An 18229-nucleotide genomic window follows, 5' to 3' on the forward strand; every position below is an offset into this window, starting at 1 on the left:
GAGTAAAAGTATCTGTTACTCATCTGTTACTTGTATCCATCCACTCTCAGATTGGCAAGCAGTTTTCAGACATTTGTGCTATAGAAATAGAATGTCATAAATTACTGCACTTTTCACTCTAGACTTCACCTTATGTGTTCGGCTTATTACCGCTGGTCCTCAAAACAACAAACCATGTTCAACTGTTTAGGAATATTTTATTTTAAAATAAGTCAACCTCTTCATGTTATGTCTATCCAAACAAATGTCTGCAGAGCCTTCATTAGATAAACTTCCTGCTGCACTGCAGAAATCTGTAATCTTATATAGCAGAGCTGCATCGGATCCACAAAATGCTTTGGCAGCTACCTTGTGAATTGAATTAGCATAAAATTAGTCATTTTTAAGCACAAATGCCAAGTTTGTGCTTTGTGCCAAATGTCAAAATTTTAACTTTTTCTGTATCATATACAAAAATACAGAATATCTTTTAGTCCTTGGACTGTTGATCAGGTAAATAATCCAAAATATTTCCATAGCCATAGTCACACTAGTGGTTGCAGACTGCAGCGCGACTAAAATTGTAGGGCGGTGAGTTGTATCTATTTAACTTTGGTATGTGTCAAGATGGCTAAAAGATGGTGTCGGTCTGTTGTTAGGTTGCAACTGAATGGGGGAAGTCGACAATTACGTGCAGTTTGTTTGAAGTGTCATTAGCTTAACGCTGAACTATAGAGAAAACGGATCCTGTTAAAGCCGTAATGCTGGACTTGCAGAAGCATCGACTGAGGTGCTTCTCTCAATGTTCTCTTTAACATGAGAACATGTTTGTTAGAGCTACGCAGGTTTTTGTGTATTTGGCCATCAGTCATTTTAACTGTAGTTATTGTTCACCAAGATATTAATGATTGGGTAACTTAAATGTTAGTTCCGTGTCGTGCTCAGGCAATTTCCACAGTTGCCTGAAAAACTGGGTGACAAATAGGAACAGAATAAATCTCCAGTAACTGTTGTCTGGATTGCTCACAGCAGTTGCGTAAAGGTGTGTTAAGCATGATGTTTGCACTGTTAAAATTTGTAACTGCTTTAAGCTCTCTGTAAGGATTGACTAATTTTAGTGACTCATCTGTTGCTTTTCTGCCTGTGGGGAATTTTTTGGCTTACAAAAGTTACTTCTTGGCCCCTCACCATCTGCAGTTTCATTTTCTTTAAAAAGAGAACATTAAAATATCCCTGGTTAAGAATTCACAGTGAGCTGTTGCTTGCCATTACTAATAAGACTAGAAAAGTTGCAATATACATATTGCATTTTTATACTACTACAAATAACACTTGTGCAGTAAGCCATTAAGTTAATGGTTTACTGGTTTAATTTAATCATTAAACATTTGTCTACTTTTTCATTCCAATCCAAGACATTTATTAATGCAGTGCTACTGGGACAAACAAGAAAACAAAATGCTTAATTCTACATACTTTCCTATCTCCAGTTGCCCATTAACTTGAAGTAAAGGACAAATATCTCACTAAGACAAATCCACCTTTTAGCTGATATATATATATATTCATTCATTCATGAATGATCCGGTCAAATAGACCTTTGTTTTGTTTTTTAAACTGCTGCTCAGCCGTCAGTAAATGAGTGTTTGCAGACAAGTTGGTGTCTTCCCTTCAAACTACAGACTACTTAAATAATCTACTGTGGATTTCGTTAAGCCAATGGGAAATGCACTCCCTGTCTTGTGATCGGAGGATGCCAGGGGCTCAGGATATTTATGTTACTGAGCCCCAACATGTTTTACATGTGTAAACACACACACGTAAAACATCTTGGGGCTCAGTGCCTGTGTGCCCTTTCCTTAATTCTGCAACCACTTCTTCAAAATCCTAATTGGTCATGGTGTTACTACAATGCAGAATTCAGCTTCTTCGTGTACTTTCAACAATGCCTACTGAGCTGTGTATATCAAATAACTGTTGAACAACAGTTTCTTAAAGTTGCTGCAGTGGTTAATTGACCAATGTTTATATAATTTTATAAATGTAAATGCAGAAAAAGAGAGAGAAAATTTTCCCTCTTTTTTTTCTCTGCCCATTTTTTTAAAGCTGTGAGCTAGGGGTTGGTGGTATAAATGGTATACGGTAGAAACAATATAAATTTGGCCAACGGTAGAGATTTTTACTATACGCTACCACAATAGCGCATGTTGATGGTGTCATCATCAAGCTGCGCCTGTTTTGGTCGAAAGCATTGCAGCGGCTGCAAACAACATCATCTGCAAATTATGCTGGGCGACAGTAATAGCAAAGAGACTAAGCACTTTTGGAATAAGAGGAAAGCCAAAAACTGCGCTTCCTCCACTTCCGTACCATTGATTCAATAATGCCGAATTCTCTAGCACCCGCTCTATTCCCGTGCTGTTGCAGTATATCAATGACTAACCTCATATTGTGGCTGGATCTCAGTTGTTCTCCTGACTGAAGTTTGGTCCGTGTATAGCATCCTGCTATGCAATTGCATTTGTCCCTAACCAGGAGAAACCCTCACGTTAATTTTTATCGAGTGGAAAAAAGCGTTCATCCTTCAGCTTCACTGTGCTAATGTTATGCTAACGTAGCTGTTTTGCTAGCGATTACGTAGGACATCATTATATACCAGCTAGTCCATCTTTAGTAACCCTACAAACGTCACTGCTTAGTTTTCTGTCTTCATTTATGTTGGAAGTGATAGCAGAGCTGTACGTTTTAATTTTTTCAGATATCTCAGTCAGAACATGGCATATCATGTTTAGGTGGAAGCTAGCGAGCTAACTTCCTGCTAACTTCTAACTCCGTTGAATTTAATAAATTCTGTTTTCATGGATGCCTGAATGTTAAACTTAATTGTTACACCTGGTAAAGCAGCAATTCTGATCATTTTAATAAAGATGAAAGAATTTAGACAGTTTTTAACTCTCAGTGATGCCGCAATGTTCGTTTGACTTTGGGACCTGAAGCAGACAGAGGTTTTGGACCCAGATTACTCCACAAGGCTCCTGACTACGGTAGCCGTAATGCTCCGACAATCTATCAGGCGGTGCGGCTTCATAGCTTATCAAAGTCGTACTAAAACATTTTTGAGTGCCGTGTACTACATAAAATCTGTTTTGAGGTCAATAAGCACAACCAGAATTCATACATAAGGCGCACTGTCGATTTTTGAGAAAAATTAAAGGATTTTAAGTGTGCCTTTATAGTGTGTAAAATACGTTATACAGAAGAAAAGAATATATCGCGATATACAGTATATCATTACCGCACATGCTTCAAATTATACCGTGATATAGATTTTAGGCCATATCGCCCAGCCCTACTGTGAGCAAATAATACAAAAAGAATAAATGAAGAATACTGAAAATATTGTTTCCACAAGTGGATAACTGATTTGATGCCATCACCTGCATTGCCCATTGGCTGAGTTACTGTATGACAAAGTCATATGAGCTAAAGGCTAACAGGTGTTCTGTTATTCAGTCATTGAACTGCATGTGCTGCATTCATTTTCACGACGGTCAGATGGGAGAAAGATGAAGAGACTGAGAACATTACAAAGTGCTAATGGTTTACATGTGTCCCTGAAAAGAGGTTGATCTTTCTGGGAGTGTAGTGACGTAACCCAGATACATTCCTTTTTGTGTGGTCGGGTGTGCATATTGCGTCACTTACATTTGTGAATAATAGGAAACGCCTCCTTTAGTCATCTGTGTACAGCAGTTGGGTGGGGTTTGTCAGACCAGTCAGCGCCAGAAAATCTTAGAAATGTCACTTGTTGAAAAGTTCACCTTGTTTGTCATTGGTGTTATTTTTCTTACATGTTGAGGGTGTAGTGACTATCAAAGACCTGCCAGAATATGCTGGAGATTTGAATTGCTCAATCTGAATGTAAATATGTTAGAGCTACGTTTTAAGTAGCATGTTTATGAAATATTTGCAAGTGACTTTAAACAACAAGTGCTGCTTTAAAAAGAAATGGAATGCTTTAAATGTGAAATTTTAATATGCAAGTAAAACATGAAAGGTTGTTATGTAATTATATACAGTTCAACCAGAGTATTTAAGTATGGAAGTTAGCTTTGGACAGATTTATGTTGGAGACAGATTGCAATTAGAACATGGCCTCAAATGCAGATGTCCTGCAGTTTGTTTATGCAACAGAGGGAATTATGAATGTATGGTGCACAATTGTTGCAGTATTATAACAATGTGTCTGAAATATATCAAAAACTGTCTAATCATATCCTCCACTTATATCACAAACAATGAGCAGACTAGCCGAGAGTCCAAACACAGCACTGTCCTGAACACAACACAGCAAACCCTGAAGCAGATGAGGTACAGCACGATACCTCATCGTTCTCACCTGAACGATATGTGTCGCCACTCATACAATACTGCCACGTAAGTGCCAATGTAGGAAGACAAGAAGTCAAAAGTGGAAGCAAAGACTTTCAAGCTTTTTGAACTGTTGCAACATCTCCCTCTGTATATCTGAGGGAGATATCTCTGAGCTTCTGTACTGAAATATTATTATGGCAGTAAAAACCAACATGATCATACCCTCGTGTCTTCAACCCAGATGCAGCAGCCATGGTAGAATACAGCAGGTCAGAAAAATTGAGGTGCACAATATGAACGTGTTTGTGTAGTTCTCAGTTAACAACAACATGGAAGTCTAAAGAGCTTGAAAAGCAGGTTGTTTTTTTTAAAAAAAAAAGATGTTTTTCCTCATATTTAAGAGGCTTCTTCATTTCTAAGTCCAAGGTATTTATCTCTAGTTGAGGTTGTCGCTTAGGAAGTGGTTGTTGACCAACTATTAGTTGTGTCATCATATAAGCCAAGATGTGAAAAAAGGCATCGGCCATTACCATCATGATTTCGGGTCAAACCACTGTGACACCTTGCCCCACCCTATCATGTGACCTATTGAGGTCACCTGATGTGAGTGGGGGTTAAGGCACCTGAGAATAGATCTCAAGACTTATCAGTCCAAAAACCGAGAAGATATATGGTTTGTAAGAGGAATAAAATAAACCATCTATGCCACTCACTGAACAGAGTTTGTGGCTTACGATACCAATGGTCAGTGACCTACAATCCAGTCTTGAGATCCCTTCCCATGTCCCTCAACCCCCACTCACTGATGACTATATCTTTATGGTAAGTGGGATTTACATCAGCTGTTTCTGATCTAGTTATTCATGCCTTACCACATTGTTTGCAATAAGGCTTGTCTGCATTCAAGTTGATGGCATTGCTTGTAAAGTTGTTTTGCTTTCATAAATGTGTTATGTTGTCTAACTGTCTGAAAAAGTGAAAATGATTTGACTCTAGGGCTGTGCGATATGACCAAAATCTCATGTCCCGATAACGATATAAATCACAAGAATGTAACATTTTCTGTAAATTCTGTGAATCTCGGGCAGCTCGACTTGCGCGAAGTGTTTCCAGCTGAGCGTCATGAACGTGGAGTTGAGTGTTTTAACCGATGCATGAAACGATACATTTTTTAGACATAAGTTGTAACGGACGCCTTTTTTTTTTTTTTCTTTTTCTTTTTTTTTTTTTGGGAAGTATTTATTACACAGCGTGCTGCGGGGAAAAGCCTGTTCTAACGTTTGAGTCTAAGGTATATTTTTAGCACCTGATGGCTCTTTTTTGCTTCTCATCCGTAAACATTCTGCAAACTCTTTCACGCGATTCAGTTTATTTTGAAAAGTCTCAACAGGATCTTGAGCTTTATTGTGAAAGGTTTACGTGGAAAAAAACAAGCGGACACGCGATGGTTTTACTGTCGTGCATAAAAACAGGCACTTGTCCATCTGTAGTGTGGTTATCTTAAATATAAGAGAAAGAGAGAACTTAAATTAATATAGCCACTACAGTGACCATCAGAACGATGAAAAAATATTGCCGTAAACAGTTTATTTTGCGACACCACGAAATAAACAATAGCGTAAAATGAAACGATGGACGTTTTTATATTGTCATCCGATATATATCGTTATATCGAACAGCCCTATTTGACTCTATACTAAAACTAAAACTTTTACCAAGTTTGTTGCATATGGCTGGCTTTTCAGAAATTTGCTTTTAAATGGAAACATACAGTCATCATAAAACAAGGAATGCCACATTGCCATATTCTCACTCTTGATATGTGTATTTACATTCTGTAACAGTAGCGTCGTGTCTGGTATTGCTTCTCTTTCTGTCTCTTACTGTAAAATCTATCAAGCCCCAAACTAAGCTGTGCTGCACTCAACAAAATAACAGCCCACAGAGAAATCACTTTACACTCCCAACTATACAGCAGCTGAAACCACAATGAATAGAAGAACAAAACGTTGCCCCAGGTGGACTTTAGTGCGGTGTAGACTTGCAGTGGTTTATCACACCACCAACAGTATTAAATAACTTGGTTTAAAATAAGATCATAATATTGCAATGACATCATTAACTGCAATTTTATAGTTAGTGTGGTGTTGAAGTGATGATGTTTTAAATCTGGGTAGCTATACAGTTTTGTTTTTGTTTTTTTTAACCTTTCCTTACACTTGTCTGGTGTTTCTGCCTCACCCTTTTCTCCCTCAGGGCTTTGACCCCCCTCATCAGAGTGATACCAGGACAGTGTACGTAGCTAACCGTTTCCCCCAGAATGGCCACTACATACCACAACGCTTTGCCGACAACAGAATCATCTCATCCAAGGTATGTTACAATTATGATCTTAAAATTTGTGTCAAAAGTGCAAGGGGAAAAAAAAACCCCTCTTGATATGAACGCTAACATTTTGCAGTCACAGCAACTATGGCTACAGAAAAATTGTCATTCAGAGAAACTCTAAACTCAGTCTGGTTTCGGACACCAGTGTTGACCAGTGCTAAATACATTAGTGTGTATCTCTGGTGTGGTAGGAGAGAGATAAGCTTAAAGTGTGATTTGTTGATAACAGGATTAGCACAGACAGAAAACTTGTGTGTTGGTGAGAGGCTAGGTAGGTCAGCTAGAACACTGGCAAGACAAAAGGATAACAAAGAAAAGGAGCTAGGGCCTGCCTCCAGCAATCATGACTGTCATTGATTAGCTGGTAGATTAAATGATTGACGGGAGGGTTAAAGCACCTGCTTTAGTCAGGCATTGATTTGAAACTGATTTTGGATAAGGTAAATTCTGCCATTCGTGTGTACTCATACAGTTAGGTCCATATGTGTTTTATATTTTTCCTCTTTACACAGCAATAGAATTTCTTTCAATTAAGATTAGCTCGAAATGCAGAGCTTTGATTCAAAGGGTTTAACAAAAACATTGCATTAACTGCTTAGTAATCACATTTTAATATATGGTCCCCATTTTCAGCTGCTCAAAAGTTATTGGACAAGCAACTGACAACCAGTTTCAGGCGAGGCTTCATTATTTTATGTTAAATGGGGGTGACCTATATTGGCTGTTGACTCCAAATATTCAACTTGTATAATATAGCTTGTCAATGGAACTCCTAAAATGAGCTTGTGAGGTATGCGACACACACACACACACAAACAAACACACACCGTTTTTGCTCACGATCACGTTTTATTTATAATAACAATGCGTCGTGACAGCTCGTCCCAGTCCAGCCCTTTCAGGAGATGAGAAGAACTTCAGGAGGGGCCACATCTACAATCTAGTACAATAACCCAGGCACTAGCACAGGCATGTATGGGTGATAGTGGAACTGGGCTGCTAGTGTTTACTGATGATGTGACTGCTGATAGAAGCAGCAAGATGAATTGTGAAGTGTACAGGGCTATACTCTCTGCTCAGAGAGTATCTTAACACAGCATTGATGATGTCCATAGGATCCAGAAGTCATTGACAGCAAAGGATTTTCATTCAAGTATTAAAAATTCCTGTAATTTAAAATGATGCTTCTTTACTTCTGAGCCTATGGAAATTTGGGACTTGATTCAAGTCTTGATTGTTGGATTTTAAAATCCATTGTGGTGGTGCACAGAGGTAAAGCTACCAAAACTTTCATTCTTCAGAAACTTATGGACCTAACTGTCTGTAGCATTTTATCTTAATAAAGTAAGAGAAAGACTTAAACAGCACATTTATTGAGTAAATAAATGTGCAAATGAGCAACCAGTAATCAGTTTATCTGAAGAACACTTTAGCTCAGCACAGCTGCTGTACTCCTTTATCTCAAGCTCCAATTTGGAAATGTCAGTGAACACTCTAGCCATAGACAAGATATTTTACAGGGGTAATCAGAATATCATTTAACTATATTATTGTATTCATGTAAGATCTTAAATATGGCCAGTATAAATACGACACAGTAAAAGTGTTTTTTTTTTCTGCTCTAATAAACAGTTGCTAGTACAGTAGTTTGAATACCTCCAATACACCATCTATGTATTTGCAATTCAATTCCTCTGTTTTACTTAGTAAAAAAGAACCTTTAGTAGCAATTATTCTGTCCCAGTAAACCCTGAAAGATGTTTTCTTTTTTTTTTATTTCAGTATACAGTTTGGAATTTTGTCCCCAAGAATCTGTTTGAGCAATTCAGAAGGATAGCAAACTTCTACTTCCTCATTATCTTCCTTGTACAGGTAACGATACACAAATGCATGTGAACACTCCTTGACGTATTTCCTCCTCTTAATACAAATGCCTGTGCTCGTTCTTGTGCTTCCGAGCATTGAGTGACTCATCGACTTCTAGGTACCAGAGCAGAGACTGGTCTGCCTCTGTATGAAAGCGACACACTTACTCACTTAGTAATATGTGTGTCTTTGCAGCCAGCCCTAAGCATTAGGCCTTCACTGTGCATCAGTCATTTTATGCTGAAGTAGGATTTGGCTTTCAAATTTTTAGCCTTCTGATTTATTCTGCACTGTGTAGTGAAGCCAAAGCAATCGCCTTGACTCTATTTCACCCACTCAACATGTCAGTGAGGCTGAAGTCACCTTAGCCTCAAATCACTGAGAGAGGGGCCTCTTTTCATCTAAGATGGCCAATTTGACCATTTAAAGATTGCTTTAGATGGGTTTCTAGATGACTGGTGAATTCTTCTGTTAGTGTAGCCATTTACAGAAAGTGTTTGTTAAAGTGTTAAGATATCTTTGATCTTTTCCTTGAGGCGTCTTCCTTTTAAGCAAAGTTTCACTTTACATTCAGTGTTGCTTGCCTAAAGCCTTTGTGGTTACGCTTGAAGCCTAACAAATGTTGCACATTTTCCTCACATGAAAAGTTTGCAGTGCAGTTGTTTTTTATGAACATGCATTCATGAGTAATTATTTACTTTTTTATTTATTTATTGGATGACTACTTCCACCTGTAGATTAGTGCAACATAGGGCTGCTCAATTAATCGAATTTTAATCTAAATTACGATCTGGGCTTTCAACGATCATTAAAAATGACTGAGCCGATTATTAGCACCTCCCTCGTGCTTTACTCTCGCGCTGCTCCGTGTGGCAAATCGAGCGTACCTCTCTGCATGTCGAACACTTGTTACAACAATTAAGAGGACCCGAGGGAAGCTCGGAAAGCTAAGCAGAAGTTATTTGGAGAGGAGAGTGACTGCCGTTGGTTGAAAAGAGAGGTAAAAAAAACTTCAGTGGTTGGAAACATTATGGGCTCGCAGAGTCAGACGTGGATCAAGTAGACATAGTGTGTAAACTTTGCTACAGTGTCGTAGCTGCACCACAGAGCAACACTGCAAAGTTCACTAAACATAGATGTTTACATTTTTCATTTATTTCTTATATTGCAAACATTTGCACTGTTATCAGTATTTGCACACTATTTTATATTATTTTTTGACAATCTTTAAAGCCATTATTCAATACATTGTTATTGTTAAATAAATATCATCAAATAATTGAGATCTCAATTTCAGTGAAAATAATCGTGATTATCATTTTTGCCATAATCGAGCAGCCCTAGTGCAACAGTGTGAAAGAGTTGCCAGAAACCTGCTTATGAAACACCCCCCAATCCAAAACTAATATCCACTAATAAAAGCACTGCTCAATGGCACTAAATCATTTTAGCTTGGTCTTCAGTTTCACACACTTTGCTCAGCATTTCGTTGTGATTATTAAGACCAGGATATGGGGTGAGGAAATATAATATCCCAGTGACCCTGCTTACAAAGACAGTAATTCAAAAGTGTATGTGAGACTTGTTCTTATCTGATCGTTGACCTTTAAGGGAAGTTATACGGGTTTCCTGTTTATGCACATTGGCCACTACTTCTGTCGTATTTTTCAAGTTGCTCGTTGTTGCAAAAACCACTACCACTTTTACAGTCCCTTTTTTAGTTTGGCATCATCTCTAAACTCTGTTTTGTATTTTTCTTTGAAGTTAATGATAGATACGCCAACTTCCCCAGTAACCAGCGGCCTGCCTCTGTTCTTTGTGATCACAGTAACTGCCATAAAACAGGTGAGAACATAACCACATAGCGGCTTCCTCTTCCTCATGAAAATGTGGAACAAACATGCATGCGTCATCAATGATTATTGTCTATTTGTAGGCAAAGCTCAAAGCTTTTGTTGTTGTACAGAGCACATTTGAAATTATAAAGTATTGATTGAGAACATTTGAAGCATTCCTGTTTCTGACATTAAACACGTTTGTTTAGAATAACTTGCTAAATTTGGCCACTTCTGTTGATCAGTTTCTAGTAGTGCCACACATGCCACACACACAACCATAGTGGGTAAATAAGATTATTTTAACCACCTGCCATCTGCAGTTTGTAACTGGTTGTGTTTCACAGGGCTATGAGGATTGGCTGAGACACAAGGCTGACAATGAGGTGAATGGGGCTCCAGTGTTTGTGGTTCGCAGTGGAAGTCTGGTGCAGACGAGATCCAAGAATATCAGGGTAAGATCATCAAAGTTGTAAAGGACCTTAATCACGCCAGTTATTCCAGTTTAGAAAGAATTTCTTTGGTCCAAGAAAATTATGGTATCAAAAAAAGCTTTTTGCAACTCCTAACGACTCGTAACTAACTTTAGCTTGGATGTTAAAGTGTCATTTCTTTAAATTTGTTCCCATCTAAAGCTTATAAATTCACTCTAACACCTAATTTCCCATGGTACAGTATGCAAACACTCAGAGACCTGTTCAAATAAACCCTGAAACGGTGATATGATTCTGTTCTATGTATAATTGTATTTGTATAACTAGCTGCAGCATTTGCCCTTCAAACACTGTGTCATTTTATACCTCGGCTTGTCTGGTAATGGTGGTTGTGTGATGATTATAGGTTTTTCCTGATCTTATCTGACACTATGGAAACACTGTGGGTTGCATGTCTGGGGTCATCACTAAAGACATCACTAAATGTGTACTTTAGTAAAAGAATAAATGAATCACTTGAGGGGTTTTTTCCTCACAGGAAACTAAGTGCCAACAGGAGTGAAATTGTTTAATCTAATACAAAGGATGACTAGTTGCTTTGTGTTTGGTGACCTTTCAGAGTTAATTGTCCTCAGTCTATGGCGAACTACATCTACTTCTTTTTTTTTTTTTTTTTTAACTCTTTATTTTGTACTTTTTCCTTTGTATTACATACGGACAAGACAATAATAATAATAACACAACAACAAATACACAAAAAAAAAAAAAAAAAAACCACGAGAGGTCCCGCCCTATAAGGCTGACTGGGACTTATAAATTATCCATTTTGTCCACTGTTTTCGGTGTTTGTCAGATTTCAGTCTCAGAGTGTAAGTCATTTTTTCCATTGTATATATGTCCTCGATTACGTCCATCCAGTCTTCCAGTTTTAAAGGATCGCTTTTCAGCCAATTTTTTGTTATCACCTTTTTGCTTGACAACAACATAATCTTAAACAAATACCAGTCCTCCTTTTTTACATTTTCCCATATTCCAAAATACATTACTCGTGCCTCACACAGTACTTCATACCCCAGCACCTTCGTCATTGTTGCCGCGATTCTTTCCCAATATGATTTAATATATTTACACTTCCAAAACACATGTGAGTGATTGGCGTTCCAGTCTCCACATAATCTCCAGCATTGTTGGGGTGTTTTCAACTGCTTGCTTTTGATATACGGAGTAATAAAAAACCTAATCACATTTTTCCAGCCATATTCTCTCCATCGTCTAGAGCTAGTGGAGTTATGCTGTGTGAGACATAAGGATCGCCAATCATCCTCTGACAACTCAATTTGTAGTTCCGATTCCCACTTTTGTTTAATATATAATGTTTCATTCCTATTCGAATTTTGTAGGCCATCATATAATTTCGACAGAATTCCTGATGGAACTACATCTACTTCTAACCTGCTACTCACAAACAACATCTAACTGCATAGCTTCTATTAAATAAGTAACATATGTAGTGTTGTATTACTCTGAAAAGACAAAAAGCTAAAAATTACAAACTGTAATCAAAGGAGCTTGCAAAGAAAAGTGTCTGGACTTCTTTAAGTTGCTTGAAGACGTTTCACCTCTCATCCGAGAAGCTTCTTCAGTTCTAAGGTCAAATGGTGGAGAGTCCCAGATATAAACCTAGTGGGAGTGACCCCCTACAGAGGGACAAAAGGACCCCCTGATGATCCTCTACTCGCCTGAGCCAAGGTGTGAAACTGGGCGTGGGTGATTGGGACCCACGCCCAGTTTCAGAGGTCCTTTTGTCCCTCTGTGGGGGGTCACTCCCACTAGGTTTATATCTGGGACTCTCCACCATTTGACCTTAGAACTGAAGAAGCTTCTCGGATGAGAGGTGAAACATCTTCAAGCAACTTAAAGAAGTCCAGACGCTTTTCTTTGCAAGCTCCTTTGACAACGATGACCTGGATGACTGAGAACCTTCACAGACATACAAACTGTAATATAACAATTAAACATATTGTCTAGAGTGTGAACAATACAGAGTTTTTGTTTGATTTCTGTTCCCACACAAAACATTTGAAACACTCCCAGCGAACTAAAATGCTTCACAACACTTCACTAACCAGTGAGAACGCTCAGTACACTTCTTGGCCAGGCTCTGGAGTAGTAAATAACGTGGAGAATGTACCTCTAACATTTCCATTTACCTAGGCAAATGTTCAGGCAAAACTGTATTCTTTACGTCTTTATGTGGTACTCTACCACATCCTCAAAGCACACCTGACTACAGGACGGCGTGTAGATCTTGCAGCGTGCGCCTAGTACCTGGGTCACATTGACATCAGAACACATTGTCACAATACAAAAACGGCTCTGGAGCTTGTTTAGAAGCAGAGTGAGCCAACGTCCTCCAAAGGGTCCAACTGTGGGTGTTTTCATGTACGCTAAAGAGCACAGATTTTGATAATAGTTGCACCCCAATCATTTTTAACTTGCCTACAATATATATTTCTTAACAAAGTCATTTAGCTATTTAGTTTTAAACATTTTTAGATTTCTAAAATATTTCTTTGTGTGTGTGTGTACTTAGGAGAAAAACTATCTGTCTGAAAACGTGTGATAATATTGCCTAAGTGATGCTAAACGTATTTTAACTCAATTAAACATCACCGTAAATGTGTGAATACAATTATTTGACAATCCAACTGAAATATAGTGAAAAACTGAACAGACTTTACCCTGTGCCTGCTTCTGTCTATCCATCTAGGTGGGAGACATCGTCCGTGTGGCTAAAGATGAAACGTTCCCAGCAGACCTGGTGTTACTGTCATCAGATCGTCCAGATGGCACCTGTCACATCACCACAGCCAGTCTTGACGGAGAGACCAATCTCAAGGTCTGACAATAATATGAGTGGTGCTGTTAAACATACTTGGAGGTAGAGCAGGGCGATATGGCCAAAAATATTTATCACGATATATATTTGAAAATTTGCGATAACGATATAACTGACGATATAATTGATGCAAGACAAAATACAACTCCACAACATTACTAGTGCAAAAAGACAACCTTCCTTTTATTTTCACTTAAACAAGAAGCTGGTTTTTATGTACATTAAAGCTTTATAAAAATTTAACAGTGCGAATACAAATTCCTTGCTGAAAGTTTAACCAAAAGGCATTTCCAGTAGAAATGGGCTGACATATCCTGAGCATAACCATGTATAATATCCACTGAAGTTAAAAAGAGGTGCTTTGCAACATTAAACTGCAGTGTGCAGTACGTATTTTTCGGACCATAAGGTGCACGGGATTATAAGGCACATTAAGCGAAACAAGGCAGTCAGATAAATCAAACTTTATTAAACTCATTCTTCTTGCTTCCTCCACTTCTGTACCATTGATTCATTAATGTTGAATTCTCTGGCAGCTGCTCTATTCCCATGTTGCAGTATATTAATGACTAACCTCGTATTGTGGATGGATTATCTCAGTTGTTATGGATTATCTCAGTTGTTCTCCTGACTGAAGTTTGGTCCGTTTACAGCATCCTGCCATGCGATTGCATTTGTCTCTAACTATCAGGCACGTTAACTTTTATAAGTGGAAAAGTGTTAGTGTTCGTCCTCCAGCTTCACTGTTTATGTCATGCTAACATAGCTGTGTCGCTAGCGATCACGTAGCACATCATTATATAGCAGCTAGCCCAACTTCAGTAACCCTACAAACGTCACTGCTGTTTAGTTTCCCGTCTTCATTTATGTTGGAAGTGATAGCAGAGCTGTACGTTTGAATTTATTCAGAAATCTCTCAGTCAGAACATGCTATATCATGCTTGGGTAACTAGCGAAACTAGCGAGCTAACTTCCGCTAGCTTCCTGCTAACTTCTAACTCCGTTAAATGTAATAAATTTTGTTTTCATGGATGCCTGGAAGTTAAACTTCATAGTTACACCTGGTAAAGCAGCAATGCTGATCGTTTTATTAAAGATGAAAGAATTTAGACAGTTTTTAAACTCTCAGTGATGCTGCAGTGTTCGTTTGACCTGAAGGTACGGAGTTTAGGACCCAGATTACTCCCAGATTTAAGAGCATCTTAGTCCGACAATAACGACGGCCGCTTGCATGTTCTGCAAAAAAATGTGCTTTGTCGTGTATCTGACGGACAAACGCCAAACCAGTTCCACATCACTGAAGTTGCACCATTTTTACAAACCAATTCTGGTTCATTTGTTTCACTCAACAATCGGCCATGTGCGTATGAAAACAAAGGCACTGCGCATGCGCGTTTTACTCCCATTCTATCGCGATATTTCATTTTCCTATCGTTGCCTAACATTATACCGGTATTACCGTGAACGGTATAATATGGCCCAGCCCTACTTGGAGGTGTTTAAATCTCTTTAGCTTTGTCACTGTGAGTTTTCAGAAGCTATTTTCACCTTCTTTTCTTTATCGCAGCTCAAGCAAATACTAGATTTTTGCTTTGTTGAAGTGACACTTATATATTTCACTGTATATTTCTGTTTGGGTCATTTAAAGTATTATTTACATAAAAAACAATATTGAATTTCAGTTGTTGCAAACGTGCTGACATGAATGCATGGCTAATAACCTAGTCAGGAAAATGTGAAACCAATTTTATAAATCGTCTGTGATCTGAGTCACTGCAGTGAGTAATTTTTTTTTTTTTTTTTTTTTTTTTTTTGCTTTTCCTCTCATTTTATCCGTGAGTTTTCACTGTTTTTTCTGTTATAATTTTCCCATTGCTCATTCAGAAAACCACATTTGTCCCACTTGAAGCAATGCTTCCCAGCCATCACTAATTAACCTGTTGTGTGTGTGTGTGTGTGTGTGTGTGTGTGTGTGTTTTTTCTAGACCCATTACTCAGTGGCGGAGACATCAGTCTGCCAGTCAGTCTCCCAGCTGGAGGCATTGCAGGCTGTGGTGGAGTGTCAGCAACCAGAACCTGACCTATACAGGTAATCGTCAATTAAGTGTACAGATCCTTCAAGATAAATCTAAGGGTATATTGTGTGGATTCAGACAACAGATGTTTAAAAAAGGTACTTAGTCCCATTAAACCACATAAGAAAAAAAAGCAACAGCAACTTTTTCTGGGTAACTAAAGCAGTCAGAGGGTTATGTAACAATTTGAAAAAGCTGCTCAGAAAAAAACATGTTTACCAAACGTCTGAAGAAAATCTCGTAATACATGAACAAGGCATCTCTCCATATGTGCAGGTGCAAAAGTAAAAAATATAAATGGTTGCAAGTGCAGGTGGATACTTAAATCTGAGGAAGAATTGGCAAAAATCCAGAGGTATGAGGGCAGATGCACCAGCTTGGGTTGTGTTTGGGTGGAGAAACCTGATTGAGTATACAGTCTTAAAAATTCCACTATGATAGCAACCTTTCCTGTCTGTTTGAGAAACTAAAATCTGAACTGTTACCATTTTTTTTTTTTTTTTTTTTTTTTTTTTTTTTTTACTATTAGAGAGGAATGCACATTGTGTCTGAATACCTTTTCAATGTGGGATCCTATTTGATAAAGTAGCTCAAGAATTGCCTGCGAGTTAATGTTCAACTTGAGGTTGGTGGATGAAAAAAAACCAAAAACAAAATCTAGCCAGGAAATTATTGTCACAAGACCACAGCTGAACTTTAAATGTAGGATGAAGATTACAATAGACATTCAGACTAATCAGTATTTATCAGTCATAAGATGTAAAATGTTTTGTCATGCTTGGACAAATGGCTTCATTATGTAACTCTCCATAGGCCTAATTTATATTCACAAAGCACTGATTTATGTTGACTGTCCATTAGGGTGTTTTTTAGATCTTTATTGTAACTTGTCTTTTTTTTTGTGCCATCTTGAATGTAGAATATATAGATGCAGTATTAGAGGTCCATTACATTTGCTGCTCATTATCACAAAATGCATAACAATAAAAAAGAGAGCTTTTTTGTTGTCTTTTTGGGAAAATGCATTTGTTTCTTTATTATTTTTATTGTTATTATATATTATTAAAATTGCATCTGTCACACATTGGGTCGATATAGTCTGACCAAAATTTAATCTCTGAATGTCAGCTTTCTCTGGCATTTCTATTTGTCATTTCTTCTAAGTGCTCTATGAGTCACAAAGCTTCCTTAAGCTGCAGAGGCATTAATCCAATTACTTAAATATGTCAGAGAATGGTGGATGAATAAAAATATAAACATAGGCTTTAAAGTAATTTGGTCATCACAGTGCATGTAAGTCTCAGGTTTTCTGTCCTTTCCTGAATTTTTCCTTTTACTTTGTGCATGCGAACAGAGTATCCTGTTTGGTTTATCAATCCACTTAACTCTGTTTTTTCTTTCTTTCTTCTTTTTCCCAGATTTGTTGGTCGTATGACGGTGACTCAGCATGGGGAGGAGATAGTTAGGTGAGATGAGTTTTCTGTCTATTATAGTACCAGCTATAAGCACAAGAGCTAAGGATACAGCACCATTAAAAGAGAGTGAACATAAAAAAATAAATGAAAATTGTTACTTAAATATGGAGACTGTGCATTCATTGTAAGATGCATAATGTCATTGGATACAGATACAGATGTATTTTTCTCTTGTTTGTATTTGTCAGACCGCTGGGTCCAGAGAATTTGCTGCTGCGAGGGGCCAGGTTGAAAAATACTAAAGAAATCTTTGGTGAGTCAAAATAAAAGGAACAAAAATAAATGGTTCAGCAAAGCACAAACTTCACGTAAGAATGAGGCCGATTAAGAATTCACATTTTTCGCTACATTTGGAAGTATGATTTACCTTTTTGTGCTGTTGCAGGAGTGGCTGTTTATACAGGCATGGAGTCCAAGATGGCACTCAACTATAAATGCAAGTCCCAGAAACGCTCTGCCGTAGAGAAGTAAGCTATTTTATTATTGCTTTTTAAGATGTGCTTAATGAAGTCTCCAACTTAATATTTCCCAATGTTCATGATGTCAGGTCCATGAATACCTTCCTCATCATCTACCTGATCATCTTGCTGTCCGAGGCCATTCTCAGCACCATCCTAAAGTACGCCTGGCAGGCTGAGATCAAATGGGACGAACCTTTCTACAACCAAAAGACAGAAGCGGAGAGAAACAGCAGTCCGGTTAGTCTGCTTTGTTTTCACGACCAGAGGAATGCATTCTTATTGATCTGTTTTTGTGAAGACTGCAGGCTATCGGCTCCAGAGATTAGATGAGTTGAGATTTTAGTTGACATTCCACTTCTTCTCTCTGTTTACATTTGCACCCTGCGCTGTCCTTCACTTTCTGATCCTATAATGTAATGTAGATGTAAGTTAATTAATGGTAA

General features: G+C 38.0%; 1 protein-coding gene across 4 annotated transcripts in view; it reads left to right on the forward strand.

The window, feature by feature from the left end:
• The window catches only part of atp11b (ATPase phospholipid transporting 11B), a 52316-nt gene that overhangs the window by 2992 nt on the left and 31095 nt on the right, over positions 1-18229 (forward strand). For all 4 annotated transcript variants that reach the window (XR_013972082.1, XM_080886216.1, XM_080886218.1 and 1 more), the window contains exons 2-11: positions 6610-6726; positions 8524-8613; positions 10372-10452; positions 10790-10897; positions 13647-13775; positions 15761-15864; positions 17269-17316; positions 17514-17578; positions 17711-17792; positions 17873-18023. Coding sequence is in view for 3 of the 4 variants with exons in the window: in XM_080886216.1 (XP_080742342.1) it covers positions 6610-6726; positions 8524-8613; positions 10372-10452; positions 10790-10897; positions 13647-13775; positions 15761-15864; positions 17269-17316; positions 17514-17578; positions 17711-17792; positions 17873-18023 (975 nt within the window). In the remaining variant the exon portion in view is untranslated. The remainder of the gene's footprint in view (positions 1-6609; positions 6727-8523; positions 8614-10371; positions 10453-10789; positions 10898-13646; positions 13776-15760; positions 15865-17268; positions 17317-17513; positions 17579-17710; positions 17793-17872; positions 18024-18229) is intronic.

Source organism: Rhamphochromis sp. 'chilingali' (assembly GCF_963969265.1).
Source record: "Rhamphochromis sp. 'chilingali' genome assembly, chromosome: 7".
NCBI lineage: Eukaryota > Metazoa > Chordata > Actinopteri > Cichliformes > Cichlidae > Rhamphochromis > Rhamphochromis sp. 'chilingali'.